Source organism: Leptinotarsa decemlineata, unplaced genomic scaffold (genome assembly GCF_025532065.1).
Source record: "Leptinotarsa decemlineata unplaced genomic scaffold, Ldec_3_MD MMD2_tig00026294_RagTag_RagTag, whole genome shotgun sequence".
NCBI lineage: Eukaryota > Metazoa > Arthropoda > Insecta > Coleoptera > Chrysomelidae > Leptinotarsa > Leptinotarsa decemlineata.
Genome location: NW_027412674.1, coordinates 6,128,484 through 6,152,747, shown reverse-complemented (window position 1 = coordinate 6,152,747; position 24,264 = coordinate 6,128,484). Strand labels below are relative to the sequence as shown.

The following is a 24,264-nucleotide window of genomic DNA, read 5'->3' as shown; positions in this document are numbered from 1 at the left end:
CATAGATGTGTAGATCATGCAAAGAAGTAACTTTCAGACACAAACTGGAAGAAAAAGTCCTCCTGAAACAGCTACTCTCATATAAACATTGAATTATACGAAAGAAAAATTATTTCGAAACAAATACTTTTATATGAACGCTGAATTATAGGTTTGTATTCTAAACATTCGTTATGTAGCGTATTCTTGTAGTCAGTCCAAATGTTATCTGACCTGAATCATCAATTATTTAAATTAAATAAATAAAAAACATCCAAGAAAATAGCCCAAACAAATATCCACATGAATGCGCATGAGCAACAGGAACAGTTCTCAACAGTTCAGTCTCGAGAGCAATAACGATTCGAGGCGATTCAAGACAGTTTAGGATCATTTCGCAGTCGAAACTCGAAACCAGAACAGAGGATTCATCCATCCGAACTCATCCTCAATAAACCAGAACGCTTTATATCAACTGCGCATGATCCTGACGTCATAGAACCTGAATTTTGTAGAACCAGAACAAACCTTCTAGATATCAAATTCATATTCACGATCAATGTTGCATCACTTGCATCCCTAATAGTCTAGAACATCGATGAAAGGTTGGAGATTAGTCTCTCTTCTATAGATACTTTCACGGGAAGTGTTCAAGTAACTCATGACTCTTGAAGAATTATCTGTGTCAAAGATATCGGTGTGCCATTATGAATAATTTTAAATTATATTTCAAAACTTTGAAGAATAAAATAACTTAGAGATAAATTCTAGTATTAGTATTAGTCCACATCAATTACACCAACGCTGATGACACCCAAATATACAAAATATTTCCAAAACAGTCCATAAAAAAAGCTCGTACACAGATAACCCTAATGATTATCGCCCACTTATCCGGCACAGGGCACAGCACAATACGGCCCATCCCGTCAAAATACGGATAGGATTGGAACAATGAAAATGAATGGACAACCGCCCACTAGCCCGGCACGGCACAGCCAAGAGCGTCCGTCGCCGGCCAACTCTTGACAGTAACAACTTGTCCAAAATATACAAATCACAAAGATTCTTATCCAATTTTTGGATTACAATAAAATCAAACTATAAACCTTTAATAAACTAAATTCCTATACTTAAATTCCTTCATATATCCCAGAACATTTTGTTTGTGTATCTTTGTCAATCCCTAACATTCTCATAGCACGAGAAGAAGTAGACGAACAAACACTAAGAAGACGACAGCATGATTCAGAATTAAAATATAAGGGTTGTTACTGAGTGCTAACCCAGACAAGGACAACCCCCCGTATTGAGCTGGCCCCAATTAGGCAATCCAGACACCTGTCAAAAAATTCTAATATGGTGGATTGTTGGCACACATTAGTATTGTTTACATTGATTTATATAGACATCTGTTTAGAACACACACTTTTCGCCACATTTTGGGGCAGTTTATGATTTTCTTTTGACTCATTATTTATTATTTAATATAACACTCATTGTATCGGCTGGTTTGGCTAAACTTGACAAACAAGGTAAGTATGAAAATGAATTTCTTAACCACAAATAAGCAAAAAAGCCAAAACATAAGTCTAAATAAATTTTTTTATTTATATTTAAGCAGCTACGAAAAATGCCATTAACTTGTATTGTTGTGAGCTGTGGTAGCAGGGCAGATAGGGATAAGGTATCTTTTTTTTCTGTTCCCAAAGTCACAAATTTTCCGCATTTAGTCCATTTAAATGTATTGTCTGCCAAAAGAAGAGAACAGTGGATAAGATCTATAAGAAGAGATGATCTTACTGAATCAAAATTAAAATATGAAAGAGTGTGCAGCAGGCATTTTGTACAGGGTAAGTCTTTCATATTAAATTTTTATTTTGGCAACAAGTATATGTATGTTAAACTATGTAAATCATATTTTTGTAGGAAAGCCTGCAGACTTACAAGATATTAATAATCCTGACTGGATACCAAATCAAAATATGGGCTATTCCACTAAATCTGCACTTAAGAGACAACTAGATGTAGACAGAATGGAGAGATTGCAGAATAGAAAAAAAATGAGACAATTCGAAGAAGTTGATGATAACCCTGAGGTAACAATAATAACAAGGATTATCATTTTTAGTTATATATTTTATTTTAGACAAATGTTGATTCTGGAAGTGTAGAGGAAATCAACCCAGAAGAGCAAGACGGCACAGCTACACAGACCGATTTAACTGTGGATCACTTAAACAAACAATGTGAAGCAGTAGATTTCTTAAAATCCAAAATTAATATTTTGTCATGTAGGTTAAATAAGACTATTATGACTTACGAATCATTTCATAATGATGATCAGAAGTGTCTGTATTATACTGGTTTAAATTTTTCATTATTGAACATAGTTTTTCAAAGGATAAAGCCTTTTATTGCTGTATCTTCTGTAAGTGCATTAGATCCATTTCAGAAATTTTTAATAACTATGATTAAATTAAGACTTAATGCACATTTTGAAGATTTGGCATATCGATTTGGAATATCACAGTCAACATGTTCTACTTATTTTAACTCTATTATATCTCTAATGTATCAAAGATTTAAAAATCTTATTATATGGCCAGATAAAGAGAAAAATTTGAAAAATATTCCATCATGTTTTAAAGAAGTATTTCATGATAAAACAACTGTTATTATCGATTGCTTTGAAGTGTTTATTGAAAAAGCATCAAGTTACGTAACACAACAAAAAAGTTGGTCAAATTACAAACATCACAATACTGTTAAGTTTTATATTGGCATTACTCCTCAAGGCACCATTTCTTATATAAGTAAAGCTTGGGGAGGAAGAACATCGGATAAAAAAATGGTGGAATTATCTGGTTTTCTTGATAAAATACAAAGCCAAGACATTGTTTTAGCCGATAGGGGTTTTTTAATTAATGATTCATTGGCTACGCTGGGGGCAAAGCTTGTAATTCCTGCTTTTACTAAAGGCAAGAAACAACTTCTTCCCTTTGAACTAGAGGAAACAAGAAAAATTGCTCATGTGAGAATTCATATTGAAAGAATTATCGGCGTTATTAAAAATAAATTTACCATTTTCCAAGGACCCCTTCCAATTACCATGTTAACACATGTAACCGATGATGTTAATATTATCGACAAAATTGTTGTTGTCGTTTGCAATTTGATAAATTTTTCTTATCCAATAATACCTTTATGATATTTCTATTTTTTCATGGATGGGTTTATCCAAGTCCTGGTAACTTATTTCTAAATAAGCGAAGAGAAACTTTAATCCTCTCAGTAAACTTATCAAGACTTGGATTCAACTGGTCTAAATGGCTGAAATAATATATATTTATTTATTATATGTTAACCTAAATTATAGATATACCTATTTTTCAATAAAAGAGTTTATAATGGGTGATTTTTTATTCAACACATTAAAAAAAAACTTACAATTCTTTAAAAAACCTATATACACATGAATATTTTTGACAAAAAATATAAACAGTAATTATTAAACTAAAAAATTTACTAAAATGGTTAAATATTACTTCTAAACTATTACAAACAATTATTCAAAAAAAAACAAGATAATCAGTATGAATGGAATATTTTTGTAGAACATCTAGAACAAATCCATGTTGTTTTTGGAACTTCACTTAAATTGACGCAATCAATATGGAAAAAAGTAATTAGACAACCTTCATTGTGACACTGAACCATGGGCCTGCCATCATCAATGGTTTTACAAAAACACCACTTCGTAATGTTACCCCCTGGAACTTTTGAGGTATAATATCTACCCAATAGTTCCGGCATGATTACTTGTTTGTGAAAGTCTAATGCTTTCTTTAAATTATTTTCCCAAAATTCAAAATCGGGAAAAACCCTTTCTACATAAATAAAATTTGGACACCAAACAACAAAGTCACAATACAATATATTAGAAACAAATATTTGTGCTTGGACCTGAAAATAATATTTATGATTTTTCCTTAATTGAATTTCATTTTCCTCTTTCACCTCTAAACAAGAGTTTTTAGATCTTGCAAACGTTTCCACATTGACAGCTTCTCGAAGTGTAAAAGGGCACTTCACTTCTAAACAACCTCCTCTGCAACAATCGCAATATACAAACCCATCTGGTGAGGCACCTAATTGAGGCCACGTAACGCTTATGATCAATCCCACTTTATTTACTGAAAAATTTTCATGTTTTTCTATCATGGATTCATGATATTTATTAATTGCTATTTCCTCATGCTCTATTCCCCATTTCATTTGTTTAGTGCATATTTTTTGAGGGTAACATATTAAGTTAATTAGTGACAAGGATGGTTTTTTTAAGCTTGTCTTGCATACATCTTTAAAAACTGATGCAGTAATTCGACCAGTCCTTTGTCTATACCACTCCTCTGATGTTCTCTGTCCTTGAGTTTTCACTTCTATATCTGAAGCCATGTCCCTCCCTACATCCATCGGGATGGTTTTTCCTAATAAAATAAGTTCATCCAGAGTCTTTTTTTCATGTTTTTTATTATAGATCCCGAATATTACAGGAAGTAATGCTTCCTCTTTGTTTATTTCAGACGCAAATGGCTCGACAAGTCTCATTAAAGCTGCCTGAGAATTGGCATCCTTAATTTCTTGTAGCATGTTGCACAAATCCTCTTCGTTCATTGAAGGTACATCTGAATAGGTTTTGTCCTCTACTTTTCTTTCCCAATCCATTGAAGCTACTGGTGTTGGCTCAGTACAACTTTGTGATGGAACGGGCCAGGCAGCTTTCACATCTGTACATGACAAGTTGTTTTTAACACTATTCACATGCTCTACAGCATATAGAACTGCAGCAATATGGCTGCATACTTCTCCCAATCCAGCCATACATGTACAGTGGGCTGTACAAATGGCACCATCTTTTTGTGATACAATCCATACCCTCAGTTTGCTCTCACGAGCTTTCATGGAATGCTTCACCTGAAACAAAAGAAAATAAGTATAAGGAATCAAAAGACTGTAAACCGGTAATTTTTATTTCCAAATGCAGAGCGCTGCTACCTATGCAGTCATCTTCAGTGCTTCTCTGCAAGTGAAGGTAAGTCATACACCTCACTGAAGATAAATGCCTAGATTCCATCATTACACAGCCCTCCCCAAAATAAACATGATTACAAACTACATGTATTATAAAAACTTAGGAAAAATTACTTACTGTGCCAGCTATAAGAACATAATCATTAATAAGTTGAAAACCAACATTCTCTACAAATCCAGCTTCAAAATATTTGAAGGCATTTAGGCTCTTATAAGCTCGCATTTGTTCCTTTGTATAAAAACTGTGGGTCAGTACAAGGTAACAAATAATCTCCATGCTTGTAATGGGAGGAACATAGTCAAGCCCATTGTCAAAACTACCTTCAGCTAGGGTGTAAGGGTCGCAGTTCAGGTCTTTGACTTTTTCCACATACCTAGCAGCTACTTCAGGATGACTTTTCTTCAAATTAATCAAATATTCGCTTTGTTTAAACGCCATCATAAACTAAAAACCAAAATTACTATGGTCAAACAGGCCACTAAACAGATAAAAAATATTTTCTTGGAAATAATTTATATACATATTTTTATATATTTACCATAAACTAAACACAAAAGATCCAACAAAAGTCCAAAAAAATACAGTTAAACGTCCAAAACAACACAACTCACTAAATCAACAACCAACTCACATCGATTGTGTGCCAACAATCCACCATATTGAATGTCAAAATATCACGTGATTTGGATTGCCTAATTGCGCCTGAACAGGAAGCATCGGCCAATAAAGAAGAGAGAGAGAGAGAATTTGTCCAAAATAAGTGCCTGGGAAGTTTCAGTCTTTCTGTTTTGCTATTTTATCAGTTGACAGCACAGTGTCAGACGGTACCTATGAAAATGGACGAGGAAAAATTGAGTTGCTTATTAAGGCAGTCCCTAGAATATTCAGAAGTTCTGAAAATTTGCCTGGAGTCACTCGGAAATACTGGAAAAATTTCTCCTAGTTTTCTTCACATTGTTGAAACTGAAAAATTTCTCCTAGTTTTCTTCACATTGTTGAAACTCTCATAGATTTGCCCTCTTTTGATTAATTGGATAGACCTACTTTATTTTTTGTGACTATTTTCTTCTACATTCAATAATGCGGCCACTATAATGACGACTTCTTCGTCATAACTGCTAGTGATAGACATATTTCTGTCACCGCTCGATTTCAAGTGAAATTCCGTTGAAATCGAACAAACAGCACCTTCAGTATGCTAGTTGTAGCTGGACAAGAGGGCAATGCTACTACCCGTTGCCATCAGGCGACGGACAGCGCTGTGTTGTGCTACGCCGGACAAGTGAGCGACAAGCTTAAAAATAAAAAAATATTAATATTGAATCACTACTCGAGCTTTCCAAAATATAGTGCGTGCCCATCAACCTTTTGAAATAGCCAGTACTTCTGTTCAGACGAACGATAACTCATAATAAATATGCAAATGACATCAACCTAATTATTGGTGGTGAGAGTGAGCATAATTTCGAAGGATGAAGTTAAAAATGTAGGTCTGCATTTAGATAGCTCACTAAGGTTCTCAGGTTAGGTTTCCCAGATTTTAGGAACGGGTACAATAGTTTTGTTGTCCCTTGTCCTCTGGCAACTCAACTTGGGAATTACAAATCTGCTCTTTCTCCCACGCCCCACGATTTAAATCTTCTAAATATAAAAGTTCTTTCACAAATTACTGTTATTTGCATTATGATAGGTTAACGAATTCTTAACAAAATAAGTCGCTTTCAGCTATGAAAAAATAAATGTAGTTTTATATATTTGATAATACAATTTCTCAACTCCTCGATTTCTGATAATAATATATCAATTCGAACTACTTCACTGCTCAGCAACCGCTCACGCTCAGCAGTTTACGTTTCAACTCATTTGTGGTAGGTACTCAATATTTTTTGTTCCCATTTCCATGTGTTCACTAGTATTTGTTGTCTATTGTAAATATATTTTCAATATTCATCAATAAATTAGTTTGTAATTAATTTTGAGTACGAGTAATTTTCATGTTTTGAACTGTTGGATGGTAGAACATGAAACTGTGCAGATTTCATAGATCTCTGTATTGTCTATTGAATCCTGGTCTTTGATAGGTACCAATTTTTTTAATTTTTCTGTTAATGAAAGCTATTGTTTTTTTAACTATTTCTATGTGTGAAAATTAAAAATATTTTTTGTGAACGGATAATTGAGCGAGTGAAATTAAAAAATCAGGAAGATACAAACCCATTTTTGTAATTATCCTACATAAATTTTATTATACCATGAATGCCATGGTATAATAAATCACTAATTATGAGTGTCTTTTTGTAGAGTTGAACTAAATGTGTAGGTACAACTTTATTTGAATTCATTTTCATAACTTGAGAATGAGGAGATTTCTTGCTTCCTTTTTAAATATATTTGACTCTCCATTTAAAGTAACTTCCAAGGTAAAAGAACTGCTCAAAAATGGTTTTCAATTTATTTGAAATTAAATTTCTCTGAATTACTGGAAAAATAAAAATGCCGAAGTTTGAATTATCATTTATAAACTCCATTTCATATTTGATATTCTAGAAATGAATATAGTTCTTTTTGACAATTAGTTTTGAAAGTTAATATCCTGAATGATCACCCCTAACTTCAATAAGTTGATAGTGATAATAGTCTCTAACTGTACTTCATAATCTTGTAAACCACTGCAGGTTATTTACCCAAGAAAGAAAAAATTAGCTGGAGGTTATTGCTGATACTATATAGTTAATAAATAATGTCCAGTAGAAAATGTTTGAATCTTAACTATGCAAAATAGTTTAGGATTCACAACTTACAACAAAATGTTGATCAGATTTCAAACATATCGTGTTTGAGTATGAAATTTTTTGCCCTTGGTATAGGTACTATTCTTTCTTATATAATTTTGAGTATAGTGGTTATTTCAACTGAATATCAGATTTTTCATAGAGATTTTCACTACTTGTTTCCTATTCACATACCAATGTTCACATTATATTGTGTATTTCCATTTTATTTGCGTGATTTATAAAATCTCATTAGCTTCAGAACTTGGTGAAATTTATTGAAATATTACTCTTGAAGATGTCTTTTAATATCACTTAGTTCTCTGATCAAATGATCTACTTGTTCTAAGTTTGCTTCAAAATCAACAGTATTTTTTTCACACTTTTCGTCTCGATTCCTACAGCAATGTAACTGAACTTGAAGTAGAGGATCCCTAATTGTAGCTAAATCAGAAGAACCTAGCACCCACTTCAGTTTCCAATCTATATTCTCTACAAGGGTGTTTCCATTTTTCAAAATAGCAGTTTTTGCCAATGCCTGAAAGATACCATTCTTCCTGATTTCGAAACAGTTTAGAATCGTTTCTTCGACGTTTTTGCCTAGCTTCAGTGGCTCCAAAATCAAATTATCTTCAATAACACTTTGGCTAAAGAAGTTTTGTACTGCGACTCTTGCACTATCATAATCTTCTCTGGTCCACTGGATATCAGAACTGATGAAGTTGTCAAAATTAGCTTTTTTTGTTTCAACTAAATCGTCGATACATTCATGTAAAAACTAGAAAATGTATTTACTAATTAATAAAGACTTTGTAGTATATGCTAAGTGCATATGTTGAGAAAAATTACCTTCGTTAATAAAGATGTATCCGACACTTTGGATAAAAGACATAACTTATCTAAATCAGCCATAACATGTACTACAAATTAGGGTCTGCCTGTTAGTTGTCAAATTAATAAAGATTATAAGTTATTTAATTGAAAGGTTAGTTAATATTCTGTGGTTAAAAAGATAATTTTTAATTAACAGTCAGGGTTGCCACTGTTGTCTGCCATTAGATATTTTTTGGAACTAAATTATTTTTCAGATATCAATGACAAAAAGGAGCATATTGTGGTCATATTTTGTTACTTTGTCAATAATCTGATCGAGATCAGACTTCGCTACACAAACCACCTAAGTTTGTGCTTCGCTATGACCTATTAGGACGAAAGTTCATAATGAGTTCATCTGTGTTTTCAGGGAAGCCAATATATTTTTTTTTAAAACTTAAATATCAACCAAAGAGTACACCATGGTTTACTATTTGATATCAACGTCAAATTATAGGTTTATTCTGGTTTCTGCTTCTAACGTTATTGAGTTCATGGCCTTACAAAGCAAGGATAGCGAAATTCATAATTTACCTATCTTTTTACTTTGACATGTGTGCTGCTTCTATACAGTCAAAAAGGTTTCGTTCAAAGCACTCAAGGATATTTTGAAGGATTTTAAGAGTAATGTTTTGTGGCAGTTATCTTCTGACAGTCAAATAATATTTATGTTGTTATGATTCAAAAATGTATAGAGACAGATTATATGATCTATCGAATATTTCATCTAGTTGGCTCTGTAAACAGACATTTCTCTAATAACCAACCCTTCATTAAAAAAAAGGTTTAAACCAAGAGTCCTTCAGAATTGATGTATACTGTTCTGACAAAAAAAAAATCATTGATTTTGTGAGCTAGAAGCAAACTCCCCGTTTTCTTGAAAAATCATGAATCTTTTCCACATTTATCGCCTACTGAAGCATGTTCACATTTTTTTAAATTATATATTACTCAAAACTAGTTTGTCTGTTTATAGCAGTGTTTCTCAAAGTGTGCGCCGCGGCGCCCTGGGGCGCCGTGGAACCTTTACTGGGGCGTCGTGGGCCACGGGTGAGTCTCAAGGTACAACGTTTTACAACATAGATAACTGAGTAAAAGTAATACGTCGGTACCTATTGATAAAAATCCTCTGATAATATGATAATATCGGTAATTGCAAAATGCAATCCGTTCAGACAGCCACCTACCTACATTTATTAATTAAATATCTAGTGTAATCTTTATGTTCGGGGCGCCGCGATAACCTTCAAAAAACATAAGGGAGCCGTGAATTCGAAAAGTTTGGGAAACACTGGTTTATAGGCTGCATTTTCATTCATTTCTAATGATTCACGACGCCTTATGCTCAGGATGTCCTGTAATAAACAGTTCTGAAATTCTGTCGGGTTCGGAAATGGTGGGACAGAAAGTTAAGGTTAAGGATGATTTTGTTATATTCAGTTTAGACAAATAAATCACGCAAGTTTCAAAAATATTTCCATGTAATATTTTTTATTGAAATTAATTCTGTTGAGAATTGAGAGAGGCCTCTATCACAGGTTGAATTGAAAAAAAATCCTTATCCTGTGTGCTCTAGTATATATTCAACTCTTTACTTTGATTTCAGATCGGTCTAATAATGACTTATTGGTTATTGTCTACCTACAGTATATTTTCGGTTTGACTTGGGGTATACGACTTTCTCACATTACCATATTGGCAATACTGGTCAGATGTTTTGTTTGTGAGTTGGTACTGCTGTCTCATAATGGGCTGTTGTTAAAAGACTGTTATACAAGATACAAGAGAAGTCACAGAATATTGGGTGTTTGTTAGCCGTTGTGACTTGAGAATTGTGATTGAAGCCATATTCGGGTTCACTGTTATCAAACTGTCAAATGTAGTTACAGCTTTTCGCGAGTCTAACCTCAATAATTGGCTGGGTTACTATTTTGAATCGTCCTTGTTGTCTTGTTTGTTGTATCTTGGAATCAAAAGTTCTAAGATGGCTGAGTATTTGGCATCAATTTTTGGTACTGAAAAAGACAAGTAAATATAATGATTACATTTCATTAAATATATATTAAATTCAATCTGTATTTTCAGGGTTAACTGCTCTTTCTATTTCAAAATAGGAGCATGTCGACATGGCGACAGGTGTTCCAGAATACATAACAAACCCACATTTTCACAAACTTGCTTACTTCAAAATTTATATGTGAATCCTCAGAATTCTGCTAAGTCTGCCGATGGAAGTCATTGTAAGTAAACTGAATCACTTGTGTAATCCTGTGAATTAATTTAAAACTTTTATTTCAGTGGTTGCCAATGTTTCTGACGAGGAGATGCAAGAACATTATGATAACTTTTTCGAAGACGTATTCGTGGAATGTGAAGACAAGTATGGGGAAATCGAGGAGATGAATGTTTGTGATAATTTGGGAGATCATTTAGTGGGAAATGTTTATATCAAGGTGGGTACCAGATAATTGAACCATTCATTTACCCTGTCCTTTATGATTTGGTTTTTTTTATTATACTTACGTACTTTTGTCTGCTAGTCACCAATCCGAAATCAAAACTTGGCGCTCTGGCTTATTTTGAGATTTGGTTTCTACTTTTCCATCGTTATACAAGAAAAACGTGGGAAACTACCGAATGAAAAAGATGAAGAACTAGGAAGTTAAAAAGGTTTATTCTCAAACACCGAATGAAATTAATTTCAGCTTTTCATATATAGGAAGTTACTTGCGACAAATCTTCCAAATGGAAGACGTTACACAGTTAATTATTCAAATCTCAATGTATCAGAATCAGAATCATTTTTATTCATCACAAAAGAATACACATTGTGTGGTGAAAACTACAGAATATGTAACTTATCGGACTAGTCAAAAAAAAAAATATTTGTATATAAAGTAGATTGACTAAAATTGATAAAATATAGACAATACAATATCTAGTGTTATATATATGTATATATATATATATATATATATATATATATATATATATATATATATATATATATATATAAAATAAAAAATAGGGATGGACAAAGGGATTATGAAGTGGGAATATGGTACAACTGCATAAAAAAGAGTATAATAAGAATGTACAATTCAACACCACGAACTCCTATAGCTTCTAGTTTGAGTCTTAATAAGTTATGGTCTATAGTATCAAATGCCCGGCTTAGATCATAGAATAGGCCAACGACATTTTTTCTTTCATTTAATGCTCTATATATGAATTCCAAACAGTCATAAATTGCAGTATTAGTTGATTTATTTTTTCGAAATCCGTTCTGAATGGATGGCATTAGTTGGAAGTTCTCCAAATAAGCTGTCAATCGTGTGGAGTATGATGTCTCGAAAACTTTTGCAATTTGATTTTTTATGCAGATAGATCTATAATTTTTCATTTCGTTTATAGAACCTTTGTTCTTATAAACTGGAATGCATTTAGACTCTTTGATGGTAGGAAATATTCCAGACATGAATGAATCATTTATTAGTTCACCTAATGGCTGGGCAATAAGTTTACTAGCAGCCTTCAGGACCTTACCATTTATGCCATCCATTCCTGCTGCAGGTTTAGATGTTGTTTTTGAGATGATTTCCTGAACTTCTTCAGGTGTTAATAATAATAATAATAATAATAATAATAATACCTTTATTTCCAACAGGTAAACACCCAATCACAGGAAATACAGAACAATGTAATTAAAACTATTTCTTAGAGATACTATAATGAAATGTTACATAGGCATAAAAATTAGTACTAATATAAAATTAATTAATAACAAATGAAATTCAAGAGAATGCAGAAACTTATAAATGGAATTTATACACATACATACGGCATATTGACTATGAACGACAAACCCGTAGCCCTTGCTGATCTCAGAGTAAGACCGTATTCCTCCGATAACATTCCAATATACTATTTAGTGAGTCATGGTGAATGTCGCACTGCAAGCTCATTCCATTCACTAAACCACACATATGGAATATTGGTGATCCAATAAGTAGATTGGTTCTTGGTGTAGGAGTGTAAAACGTAATTTCTTTACGTGACTGAAGACGAGGTACTCTAAAGGTGTTACAGGAGTTAGGAAAAAACTTTTATGAAATTTATCGAAATGTTGATCAAGATTTGGTTTAGGACAATTCTGAAAGGAATCTATAAAATAATCATTGATATAGTTGCTTTTTTCCAGTGGATCTGTTATCAGTTCACCATTGTCGTTTTTTACACTTATAGAAGGGTTCACCTTATTATTCTTATTTTCTTTAATAATTTTCCAACTTTCCCTCCTTCTGTTGTTTGATTTAAGTAATCGTACATAGTGTTTATGTTTCTGAAATTGTTTCACATGGCTGGTGTATGCTTTTTTACAAGTTCTATATCTTTCGATATCTTCGGGACAGTTTGAGTTCTTTTTTTGCCTTTCCATTTCACACAGTTGGTCATGCATTACTTTAATTTCTGGGGTGTACCACCGTTTTTTGGTTGGTTTCGTTTTTGTTTTTCTGATTGGAAATACGCAATTGTAATGATATAAAAATGTATCATAAAATGAGGAGAATCTTTCGTCAAAGGTATTTGCTGTATAAACTTCAGCCCAACTTTCACGAGATATATAAGTTAAGGAAGTTTCAATATTTGATTCACTGTAAGACCTATTATATTTGTATTCAGTATTTCGGATCTCAGAATTTATTACGTAAAAAGTACATATTTGATAAGTATGGTCAGATAGAAAGGAGATATGTACATCAACATTTTTGACCTCAATGTTCGAAAAAATATTGTCTATACATGTATTGCTTCTACTAGTGATTCTCGTAGGCTCCTGAATATGATGTCTTATGTTAAACTCCCCTAATAGGTTTATTAACAAGTGATTTTTTGCATTATCAACAAGAAAATTCAAGTTTACATCTCCACAAATAATATAGTAATCATTCTTCTTATAGATATCATGAAGTAGCAATTCTAATTTGTCAAGAAAAATGTTCAAGTTACTGTCAGGAGTCCTATAAACTGAGATTATGTATACTTGCTTTTTTCCTTCAAGTCTCATCCTGGCAATACATACTTCAAAGTATTTTTCAATACTGTAACTTGATTTCAATGCTTCAGCCTCAAGTTCTCTGATAAAAATACATGTCCCTCCTCTTTCATGTTCCTTTCTTGAGAAGCTAGAGATCAGTTTATAGTTTTTTATCACAGTCACTTCAAGTTCTTCTTCCTTCAGCCAGTGTTCATCAAGACAAATGATGTCAATTTTGTGTGTTGTCAACAGTATGTTGATGGAGTCACATTTATTTGAAAGGCCTTGTATATTGAAGTGCATTATGTTGAGCACTTGATGTTGTTCCAAAGTCGCTTTTGATGTTTCTGAAACTGGATTGTGTTCAGAGAGTTGTGGTTCCATAATTTTTGTTGGTGGTAGAAATTTATCATCCGCCTGTATTGGGGTAGTTATTTCCGATGATTTCTTTTGTCTAAAAAAAAACTCGGATGTCTCTCCTTTGTGATTTCCTCACCATCAATAAAATTTCTTATTCCATATTTCTCGTAATTTAACTTGAAATCAAACCGTCTGAATCCAACCCCTCTTGGCCAGAAAGAGGGATTGTAGAACTCTTCTTTGAGATTCCAATCCTCTGCAACCATAAAGTTGTTAAGTCTGCTGCCTTCCGTTGTTATCAGTTTCTTAAAGATAAATTCTTCCTGCTCCCTTTTCGTTTTTGTTCCCAGATATTCTTTTATGTCCTCTTCTTCTACATCTTGAGGGATTCTGGTCAAATATAGCCATACTTTTGGATTTTCACCTCTGAATTTTTGAGTGTTTGTATTTGGATTTGCTTGCCCCACTAGTCGTTTCTGTGTTATATTTTTCCTTTTTACGAGTTTCCATTTCGATTCATCAATATTGTCTTCAGTCCCGTGGTCAGAATTTGCCAAATGTATGATCTCATTGCATTTTTGTTGAGTCTGAATTTCCATAATTTCTTTAGATAGTCCGTCTAATTTTACCGGTGAATCCCCCTGTATTTTGGAGTTTCCTGCTTCATTATTCTCCTCGAATGCATCATCCTTCATATTAGTGTTTTTCTTCGTATTTATTTCGTTGATTTGTTTCAGGGTTTTTGTTTTTATAGAAAGATCCGTTTTTGTTGTATTAGAGAGATAATTTTTTGTAGAGTTGTCTACATGTTTATATTGTTTATGAATCGTGCTTTTTTCATTATCTCGGGATAGTATATCTTCTAGTATAATAATTTTCTCATTTAATAATGAAATAATATTTTCTTTGTCATTAATTATGACGTCCTTGTCCAGAAGTATCTGCTTCAGTAACTTGTTTTCTTCTTTGAGAAAGGATTCTTCTGTTAGGTAGGGTACATCACCATATTCATGAGAGGGTTCATTCAAAGCTTCATCACAGCAAAATTTGATTCTTTTTGCACAACTGTTATGATACAGAGTTTTGCACTTTACGCACTCAGGGCCTGTTGAGACATACTTTTTGCAATATTTGCATACTTTCTTCACCTTATTTGAACCCGCACTTTCATTCGCGGCCATCTTACATACATACATGTATGAAAATAGTTTAAGAGATTAACATTTAATTGGCGAGGATCTCAACTTCTTATAACTTTTTCATATCAATGCATTTTTTTTATAGTTTCGCCGAGAGGAGGATGCTGACCGTGCTGTGAATGATCTGAACAATCGTTGGTTTGGAGGAAGGCCAGTGTATGCTGAACTTAGTCCTGTAACGGATTTCCGTGAAGCATGCTGTCGTCAGTATGAAATGGGAGAATGTACCAGATCTGGCTTCTGCAATTTCATGCACTTGAAGCCTATTTCCAGGGAATTGAGAAGGTAATCATTCAAAGATGCCAAATTGGTTACTAATTTCATTCTGATAAATTATTGGTTGACAACATTTTTTGACTTCTTACCTCTCAGTATTTCTGTTTTTGATGAGATGCTATCGGAAGTTATATATTTTGACTCTGTTTGACAAAAGTAATTTGATCTCTTCTGGGATAGTTTTTTCACATAAAGAAATTTGTATCTTTTTGATTAATATATTTTTTTGATTTGATTAGAAGTTACTGAAAATTCTACTATGAGTTTATTTGATAATTATTGAAAACTACTGAGGGTCTTTACACAAAACTTTGAGAAATTCATGAAAAGAACATTTTATTGATTTCAATGCTAAGCTGTACAGAACTTAATCTTTTTTGAAGTCGTATTTTAATTCTGTAGAGTCAACGTAATGTAACATTTCATTCAATAGTTTGCAAATAATGATAAAATCATTGATCTCTCCTCCATTCTAGTACATATAACAAACATATACTCAGTTTTTGTAATACGGGTACTTGATGGATTTATTTTCAATGGTTTCTACATATCGTTTCAACTGATGCCTATTCCAGTTGAGTGTGACCTAGCGAACTGTTATTAGACAATAATGATGAGTCATTAAACTTAGAGATGGACTGTTGCATGGTGCGAAATAAATTATGTATTCTGACATTGTCAATATTCAAGTAATCTATGCATGTCATGAATCCAATCTCTCGAACAAGACTTTTTTATGTGTGAATACTTTTGATTCAGAGGAATCATTTCAGATAAATTATTTTTAGGATCTTCTTTTTTAGATAGCATATGACAGTACATTTTCCTCTTATTTCAGATATTTGTATTCACGCAGAAAGGGTGGTCGTGCTGGAACCCATATTGGTGGTGGAAGACCCCGAACTAGATCACGTTCACCAAAGCGTGCACGCTCTCGCTCAAGAGACAGAAAGGGTTCCAGATCACCAAAACATCGTTCCGGACGTAGTGGACGCTACTAGTATTCCTTTTTTTACACTTGAAGATGAAATGACTTTTTTAAATTGATGGCAAATAGATTTAAGGTCTGTTTGAGAATAGATGGGCAAATGCTTTTCTATATTTCAACTGTATTCTTAATTGGAAATAAAATTCACATATAATACTTGAGTCATGACTAGTTTTCCAGGAGTTTATATGAATTTTGAAAATGAGGTTTTTAGTGCGACTTATCATGAGATGAATTAATACTTTAGTTTGTGCAAGAAATAACATTTTCTTCTCGTATGCCACTCAACCAACAAAAAATTTTTTACTTGGCATGAAATTTAGGTTTAATATTGGTATTTACAGAAATTAACTAAATAAAAAATGTATTATTTCATTCAAAAAAATTGGTTTTATTTTTATTATTTTTTTACAAACACACTCCACTGATTCATGCCAACACTATTTGGCATTTGGAAATTGGGTTCAGAAACTGTTACTATATTCCTATTAAATAATATACAGGGAATCCCAAGTTCAGTGGACCACATATATCATAAAGAGTCTAAAAACCTCGTCTGCCAAAGATGTGTTTGAATTGAACAGTATAATTATAAAACTGATCAGTGATTTTATCATTGAGCCCTTAACACATCTAATTAATTTTTGTATTGCGCATAACACCTTTCCGGAAGATTTCTCCGGAAGATATCTCCAATATTTAAAAAAGGTAACCATGATGATGCTAATAGCTATCGTCCCGTCTTTATAATACCCATCCTAGCAAAAATTTTTGAGATAGTATTAAAAATTAGACTAGTGGAATTCTTTGAAAAAAATGAGTTACTCACCAACAGTACGGTAATCGATCTGGAAAATCCACAATTACTGCCCTAGGTGATGTTTGTGATAAAGTATTGGAGTCTTTCAAAACACAAGAATACTGTAACGAGAAGTTCTATGACCTTTCACGTGCCTTCGATACGGTGAATCATAAGATTATGGCTGGAAAACTTGAATACTGCGGGATTAGAGGTGGACAACTAAATTTATTCAAGTCATACCTTGTAAATAGGAAAGCCAGAGTGCACTGGGAAAATGAAGTATCCAATTTTGTAGCCATGGAGCACGGAGTACCACAAGGATCTGTACTAGGTCCCAGCCTTTTTATTATTTATGTCAATGATATGATGTTCAATATACAGAGCCTAAGCACCTCTATTCACCCTTTTGGTTATGCTGACGATGTATCAATAATACATTGTGACACAAACAGTCGGTCATTAGGAGACCTTATGATAGATTCTGATGAACTCATCCGGATGTGGAATAAGAGTAACGACCTTTCCCTCAACTCTGACAAAACTCTGAATCTCAACTTTACACTGGTTGAACAAAGAGAAGAAGATCCAGTAAAATTACTCGGTGTACACCTTGACAGCTTGAATTTTTCATATCATATCAAGTATCTTTCAAAACGTCTCTCAACTGCCACATATATTATAAGACAGCTGAAAAGCAAACTAACGGAAGAATATTTGAGGATATTATATTTTTCATTATTCCATTCAACAATGACGTACGCTTTGATAATATGGGGATCCTCGAGTCACTCAGTTAAAATATTTACCCTACAAAAAAAAGTACTCAGGATAATGGCTGGGAAAAGTTTCAATGAACATTGTAAACCAATTTTTAGACAATTTAGAATTTTAACACTTCCTTCCTGTTTTATATATGAATGCTTAATCTACATGAGGAAGGAAATCTCCAAAGGCAATAAGATTAGAAATGAAGAAATACATAAATACCCCACTAGAAAGAGAATGGACTTTAGATTGCCTAAACCAAGAATAACCAAAACTAAGCACTCTTACAGATATCTGGCAATAAAATTTTACAATGCTCTTCCCACTGATCTAAAAGACGTAGCCCTGAATATGAATCGATTCAAAATTAAAATCAAAAAAATTTTTATTGCAGAAAGTTTTTACTCATTCAAAGAATACTTTGATTTCTTTTTATATTCAAAAAGATAAGTATGTACATCTTACGAAGTCTGATGGATGTAATGTTACTGTTACCCTAGGGTGTATCTAATAATTTAATAATTAATAATGTAGTTCTATTTATGTACATGTAAATGTGTATATACCTATATGAGTTATGTGTGTCTGGTGTACATGTATGTGTGTGTTCTTTTGAGTTTATCAAATTATTGATTTGACGTATGTAAAAACACTTTGTGTAATGGCATGAATAAATATCTATCTATCTATCTATCTATCTATCTATCTGGAGAACGAAATGACATCGATCTGAAAATTTGGTATTGCTACTATTGCTATTGCTACTAAGGAGTTGGTATATCAATTTTTGGATATACCAACTCCTTTCAGAAGAAAGTTTTTGTTGATATAAAAAAACTAGCTGTGTTACAACATGTTTCTATTAATTTGAGCCCATCCTGCGCCCTAATCAGGGTATCCAGAACTGTGTTCCAAAGAAGGGGTGATGAGACCCCTTCCTGTGGACATACCTCATGACCAGTCCCCTCACTGAGATGTCTTCTACATTAATACTTATTGCTCTACTACAGAGCATCTTGAATATCCATTCTCTTAGCCCAACCCGCGGGGCTTGTATCCCTTATAGGTAAACATTTTTCTGACTCTGAGTACTGTCAACATTTCAAGTGTTTTTGAGCACCTAATTCCATTTTTTACACAAAATTTGATGCAAATTCATTGATCCATTATTTTCGATAGCAAAACATCGCAAAGTGCGTGACCTAAGCAAACTTACGCTTTTTTGCATTTCAATTATTATTGTGTACTGTGACACTTAACGACATCTAGTAGCGAGTAGTGGTACTATGTACTATCTTTTTCAGCTACCCGCTAGTTGGCATTACGCGTAATTAAATATTTGGAATTACCGCATTGGTTCGAGAAAGTTCTGGTTCTATCTAGCTAGTGTATTCCGATCACCTCGAGATGGCAGTAATAATTGCATATAAAAAGGCTAGCGGCGCAACTGCGAGTTAGTCTGCGTAGGAAAGGCCAAGGAAGCGAAACTGTCTATTGTGAAATAAAGTAACACCCGTTAATGAAAGTATTTTGATTTGACTCATTGTTTTTATGTGTGATTTGTTAGAATGGAAAAGAAGCGAAAAATCGACAGTGAATGCAGAACGTTCCAAGAAAAATGAAACTCTCAGTATTTTGTGATAGCGTCCAGTAATAAGGCGCTATGTTTAATTTGTTATGAAACCATAGCTGTTCTCAAAGACTATAACATTAAACGACACTATGAATCGAAACATTTTCAAAGTTACTCCAAGTATACAGGAAGTTTGCGGAAGGAAAAATTTGAAGCTTTGAAACGCGGGCTCAAATCGCAGCAATCTTTGTTTACCAAAGCGAATAGTGAACAAGAGTCTGCAAATCGCGCCAGCTTTCGTGTGGCTCTTCAAATCGGAAAACGTGGCAAACCATTCACCGATGGAGAAATGATGAAAGAATGCTTGATTGCAGTAGCCGAAGAAATATGCCCCGAAAAAGTAAATTTATTTAAAAGTGTCAGTTTGTCAGCAAACACCGTGGCTTGGAGGGTGCAAGACATCGCAGAAAATATATCCTCTCAACTGTCTGACAAAAATGGACATCATGAGTGGTTTTCTCTAGCATTGGATGAGTCAACGGATGTGTCAGATACTGCTCAGGTGTGGGTTTATTTTTCGCGGAGTAGATAAAAGCTATGAAGTGTATGAAGAACTTCTTGATATTGATAGTAATCACGGCAGGACAACTGGGGCAGATATTTTTAAGGGAGTTGAAAATGCCATTAATAAAAAGAACCTTCGTTGGAGAAATTTGAAATCTATAACAATTCATGGAGGCAAAAATATGTATGGTAAAAATAAAGGAGTGGTTGCACTTGTGTCAAAGGCTGTAGAAAATGATGGTGGTTCAAAACCATTAGTCTTACATTGTATCATTCATCAACAGTCCTTGTGCGGAAAATGTTTGGATATGTCTGAAGTTCTAAAACCAGTCATATCAGTTGTTAACTTCATCAGATCCACTGGGCTGAATCACCGACAATTCCGCGAGTTTATTCAACAGATTGGAGAAAATGATTCACCATATCATACTTCCGTACGCTGGCTTAGTTGCGGAAAAGTCCTTGAGCGCTTTTTTGAACTTCGAGCAGAGATCGACATTTTTTTAAATGAGAAGCAGCGCCCTTTATTGCCGATTTAGAAAATAGTGAATGGATGTGGAAGTTAGCCTTCTATGTCGATTTAACAAATCATATGAACGAACTGAATTTGAGATTGCAAGGAGAAAATCAGATTCTTCCTGATTTATACACCAATATCAAATCCTTCAGGCAGAAAATAATACTATTTCAATCGCAATTACGTAAAAAATGTTTGAAACACTACAGATACTGAATTTCCCGTCAATTTTACAATCGAAACTTTGAGTGCTTTAAAGATAAATTTTGATACTCGTTTTTCAGATTTTGATGTCATTGCGAATGAAATTAAGCTTTTTCAAAATCCTTCTGATTCTGACATTGAAACACTGGCTCCGGAAGTCCAAATGGAAATTATTTACTTACGGTGCAGTGATATGCTTAAGAATATCAAAATTCATCTTTGTTGGAATTTTATAAGAGTCTTCCACTGGAACAATTTGATAATTTGCATAAATTTGCTTCTGGGTTGTTTTCTGTTTTTGGTACTATTACTTGTGTGAGAAAACGTTTTCCAAGAAGAAGTACACAAAGAATGTTTACACATCTCAATTAACCGATGAGCATCTCAAATCTCTTTTGATAATTGGTACAAGTAAAAATTGATCCACAACTACAAAGTATTGTCGGTGGAAAATTACAATTACATAAATCTCATTAGTGTTTTTGTTTTACTGTGATTCATTTCAATTATTTGTTAGTTATTAATATGCTTAAACTTAGATACTTAAGTTAAATTTTCTTTGTCATCATTTCTGTCGTTAAGTTTTACCTTGCAAGTAAATACAACCGAGTATTATCATTCTGTGTTTTCTTCTTCAACTTTTCACAGCAATAGTAACAACAATTAGGTAATCATTGGCTGTCGCGGGCCAGATTGATGACAGTAAATCATTGGCTGTCGTGGGCCGGATTGATGACACTGGCGGGCCGGATTTGGCCCGCGGGCCATAGTTTGGAGACCCCTGCCATAAGGCGATAATAATAGCTGCCATTAGATATTAAATAATGACATGGAAAGTAATGCATATGCTCTCTCCCCAACAAAATTATTCTTGCCACCCAAAATTTTCTGTGTTATAAGTGTTCATAAAAATCGTGGGCCCTCATTACTATATAATTTGATGAAAAATAAGGAAATTTATTGCACATAATTTTCAAAATTTTTTACGAATCATTTCAGAAATCACATTCTAGCCTATAGAAAGGTCTCTCATGACATATTCACTAATTTTTCAATGAACATTCATCAGGCTATCTAATTGAAGATATGAAATCTTTTTCTAATTGCTGAAAATTCAGTTCCATACAAATAAGGTGCAACTTTCAAAGTAGACATATGAGTCGACAATCCCAAAATTTCCACCCTAAAAGTCTCGGGTGCTTGCTCAAAGCCCGAAAGACTTTGTGTTATCGCCAAGTTGATCTTTGTTAGAGTATGTTTCTTCCCCGTTTGGAACTTTTTCACGAGATGGAGCTGTTACTAGTTAAGAATCTCCCTCTTAGACGAAGATTTCATACATGCAGTCGAGATGCGTTGAAATTAATCGAGTACCAGGCGCCCTACTGTTTGGGTCAAATCTTTCCTGCACTAATGAGAGGTAGTAACTCTCTACTCGAATAATTTAAGCATGGTCCTGCTGCTGGATGAACGAGAAATATCTGAGAAGTATCTTGCATAAATGTCAGTTGGATATAATTCAATATCCAGCGTGGTATTAGCCTGGGAAGTGGTAGGTGTAGGTATTTGGGAGGGATGAATATTTGGAGAATTTATTTCGAAGTATTTAATTTCTTCCTTCAAAGTCTAAGAAGAGAGAAAGAAATACTCCAAGCGCAAAACTAACAATGGGTGACGGAAACTGACCTCTCTGTGTGTTTGAAGGTGATTGACAATGTTTCATGATGAATTTCACTAGTTCGGACTTCCATTGTCTACTATATAAAATGATATGGAATACCTGAAACAACTAAAAAAGAAGAATTGAAAATGAGATAGCTGAAAATAATAATTATATTAACCAAAATAAACCTGAAATGAAATAATAGTGAAATAAAATACAAGTGAAAATAGAACAATTGAATAAATAAAAATAAAGAAATGGAAAAAGAAAGAAAATAAAAATAAAAAGTGAAGACATTCCAAGTCACGTTAGTTCACGACGTTTCGATTGTTAGTATCTACAATCGTCTTCGGGTGATGACTGGACTGATTCCTCCGAGAGATGACTATTTATAGGTCGTTCGAGTACTTTCACTTATGATGATACATCAACAGCGTGAGACCTTCCATCAATTTCACAATGGAGAAGGAAATCCATAACGAATTGCCATTCTTAGACGTATTGGTGAAGAGGACCGACACTAAGTGGGAAACATCTGTATACCGAAAACCCACTCATACGGGACAGTATCTGAACCACGAATCCAACCACCATCAATCGACTAAAAGAGGAATCATCAAGACTCTATTAGACCGTGCTTTTGGGCTCTGTAATACTAAGGAAGGTCTCGAGAAGGAACTAGACATCATCAAAAATGATCTTCAACGGAATGGCTACTCCAAAGCGATGGTAGAAAAGACTTTGGCTAGAAGACATCAGGAGCCTCACAAGGAAGAGAAGCCGTCACAACCAGTGCTTGCACTTCCCTACATCAGAGGATTATCGGAGAGGATAAGAAGAATTGGTTCCAAGTACAACATCAGAACCTGCTTCAGATCCGGTAACACTATCCGTAGCAGCCTCACGAAAACCAGGCCACCAAACGCGGACTGCGATTCCAAGAATTGCATTTACCGGATACCCTGTGAGTGCGCAAAATCCAATATTGGTGAAACTAAGAGACCATTGAATGTTCGCATTGCCGAGCACAAGAAACACACACAGCGAGGGGAAACCAGCAAATCAGGAATAGCAGACCATGTTTGGACCCATCAACACAACATCGAGTGGTCCCAAGCTGAGATCTTGCACAGAGAGGAGCATTGGCTTAGGAGAAAATTCAAGAAAGCCACATACATGTTGTCCAACAACGTATTCAGCCAAGCCAGAGTAGAAATACGCAACATATGGAAACCCATCATCAAGAGAAAAATGGCCAACTCCCGCCAAAACGGACATCTCCTACGTAACGGAAGCGGGGATAATTGACAGTACTCGAACGACCTATAAATAGTCATCTCTCGGAGGAATCAGTCCAGTTATCACCCGAAGACGATTGGATACTAACAATCGAAACGTCGTGAACTAACGTGACTTGGAATCTCTTCACTTTTTATTTTTATTTTTTTTCTTTTTCCATTTCTTTATTTTTATTTATTCAATTGTTCTATTTTTACTTGTATTTTATTTCACTATTATTTCATTTCAGGTTTATTTTGGTTAATATAATTATTATTTTCAGCTATCTCATTTTTAATTCTTTTTTTTTATTTGTTTCAGG

General features: G+C 33.8%; 4 protein-coding genes across 5 annotated transcripts; 2 read left to right on the top strand and 2 right to left on the bottom strand.

Annotated features, from left to right (window-relative positions):
* The first annotated feature begins 1,026 nt into the window (after positions 1 to 1,026).
* Positions 1,027 to 3,392, top strand: LOC141484808 (uncharacterized). 2 transcript variants are annotated; one of them, XM_074180215.1, is made up of 4 exons: positions 1,027 to 1,514; positions 1,604 to 1,832; positions 1,909 to 2,078; positions 2,129 to 3,392. In XM_074180215.1, the coding sequence occupies exons 2-4, from the start codon at positions 1,613 to 1,615 to the stop codon at positions 3,188 to 3,190; spliced, it is 1,452 nt and encodes a 483-aa protein (XP_074036316.1). In that variant the 5' UTR covers positions 1,027 to 1,514; positions 1,604 to 1,612; the 3' UTR covers positions 3,191 to 3,392. The 2 variants fall into 2 exon arrangements, with proteins under 2 accessions (XP_074036316.1, XP_074036315.1); XM_074180214.1 differs by having other exon boundaries at positions 1,601 to 1,832.
* A 54-nt stretch (positions 3,393 to 3,446) lies between these two features.
* Positions 3,447 to 6,033, bottom strand: LOC111516951 (uncharacterized). The gene is made up of 3 exons (XM_074180213.1): positions 5,613 to 6,033; positions 5,192 to 5,518; positions 3,447 to 4,956 (listed from the first exon to the last, which is right to left on the bottom strand). The coding sequence occupies exons 1-3, from the start codon at positions 5,613 to 5,615 to the stop codon at positions 3,571 to 3,573; spliced, it is 1,716 nt and encodes a 571-aa protein (XP_074036314.1). The 5' UTR covers positions 5,616 to 6,033; the 3' UTR covers positions 3,447 to 3,570.
* Positions 6,034 to 7,576: 1,543 nt separating this feature from the next.
* On the bottom strand, positions 7,577 to 8,856 carry LOC111514587 (COMM domain-containing protein 8). Its single transcript, XM_023170846.2, has 2 exons — positions 8,695 to 8,856; positions 7,577 to 8,623 (listed from the first exon to the last, which is right to left on the bottom strand). The coding sequence occupies exons 1-2, from the start codon at positions 8,755 to 8,757 to the stop codon at positions 8,132 to 8,134; spliced, it is 555 nt and encodes a 184-aa protein (XP_023026614.1). The 5' UTR covers positions 8,758 to 8,856; the 3' UTR covers positions 7,577 to 8,131.
* Positions 8,857 to 10,454: 1,598 nt separating this feature from the next.
* On the top strand, positions 10,455 to 16,740 carry U2af38 (U2 small nuclear riboprotein auxiliary factor 38). The gene is made up of 5 exons (XM_074180212.1): positions 10,455 to 10,746; positions 10,804 to 10,958; positions 11,017 to 11,171; positions 15,401 to 15,600; positions 16,430 to 16,740. The coding sequence occupies exons 1-5, from the start codon at positions 10,703 to 10,705 to the stop codon at positions 16,590 to 16,592; spliced, it is 717 nt and encodes a 238-aa protein (XP_074036313.1). The 5' UTR covers positions 10,455 to 10,702; the 3' UTR covers positions 16,593 to 16,740.
* The last annotated feature ends 7,524 nt before the right edge of the window (positions 16,741 to 24,264 follow it).

Bases quoted from the DNA above. Each gene is read 5' to 3' on its own strand.
- LOC141484808 (XM_074180215.1), top strand. From the start codon at position 1,613: ATGCCATTAACTTGTATTGTTGTGAGCTGTGGTAGCAGGGCAGATAGG. The intron at 1,833-1,908 runs GTAAGTCTTTCA...ATATTTTTGTAG, and splicing joins CAGCAGGCATTTTGTACAGG to GAAAGCCTGCAGACTTACAA. The intron at 2,079-2,128 runs GTAACAATAATA...ATTTTATTTTAG, and splicing joins AAGTTGATGATAACCCTGAG to ACAAATGTTGATTCTGGAAG.
- LOC111516951 (XM_074180213.1), bottom strand. The intron at 4,957-5,191 runs GTAAGTAATTTT...CTTTTGTTTCAG, and splicing joins ATGTTCTTATAGCTGGCACA to GTGAAGCATTCCATGAAAGC.
- LOC111514587 (XM_023170846.2), bottom strand. From the start codon at position 8,757: ATGGCTGATTTAGATAAGTTATGTCTTTTATCCAAAGTGTCGGATACA. The intron at 8,624-8,694 runs GTAATTTTTCTC...TACATTTTCTAG, and splicing joins ATACATCTTTATTAACGAAG to TTTTTACATGAATGTATCGA.
- U2af38 (XM_074180212.1), top strand. From the start codon at position 10,703: ATGGCTGAGTATTTGGCATCAATTTTTGGTACTGAAAAAGACAA. The intron at 11,172-15,400 runs GTGGGTACCAGA...TTTTTTTTATAG, and splicing joins TGGGAAATGTTTATATCAAG to TTTCGCCGAGAGGAGGATGC. The intron at 15,601-16,429 runs GTAATCATTCAA...CTCTTATTTCAG, and splicing joins ATTTCCAGGGAATTGAGAAG to ATATTTGTATTCACGCAGAA.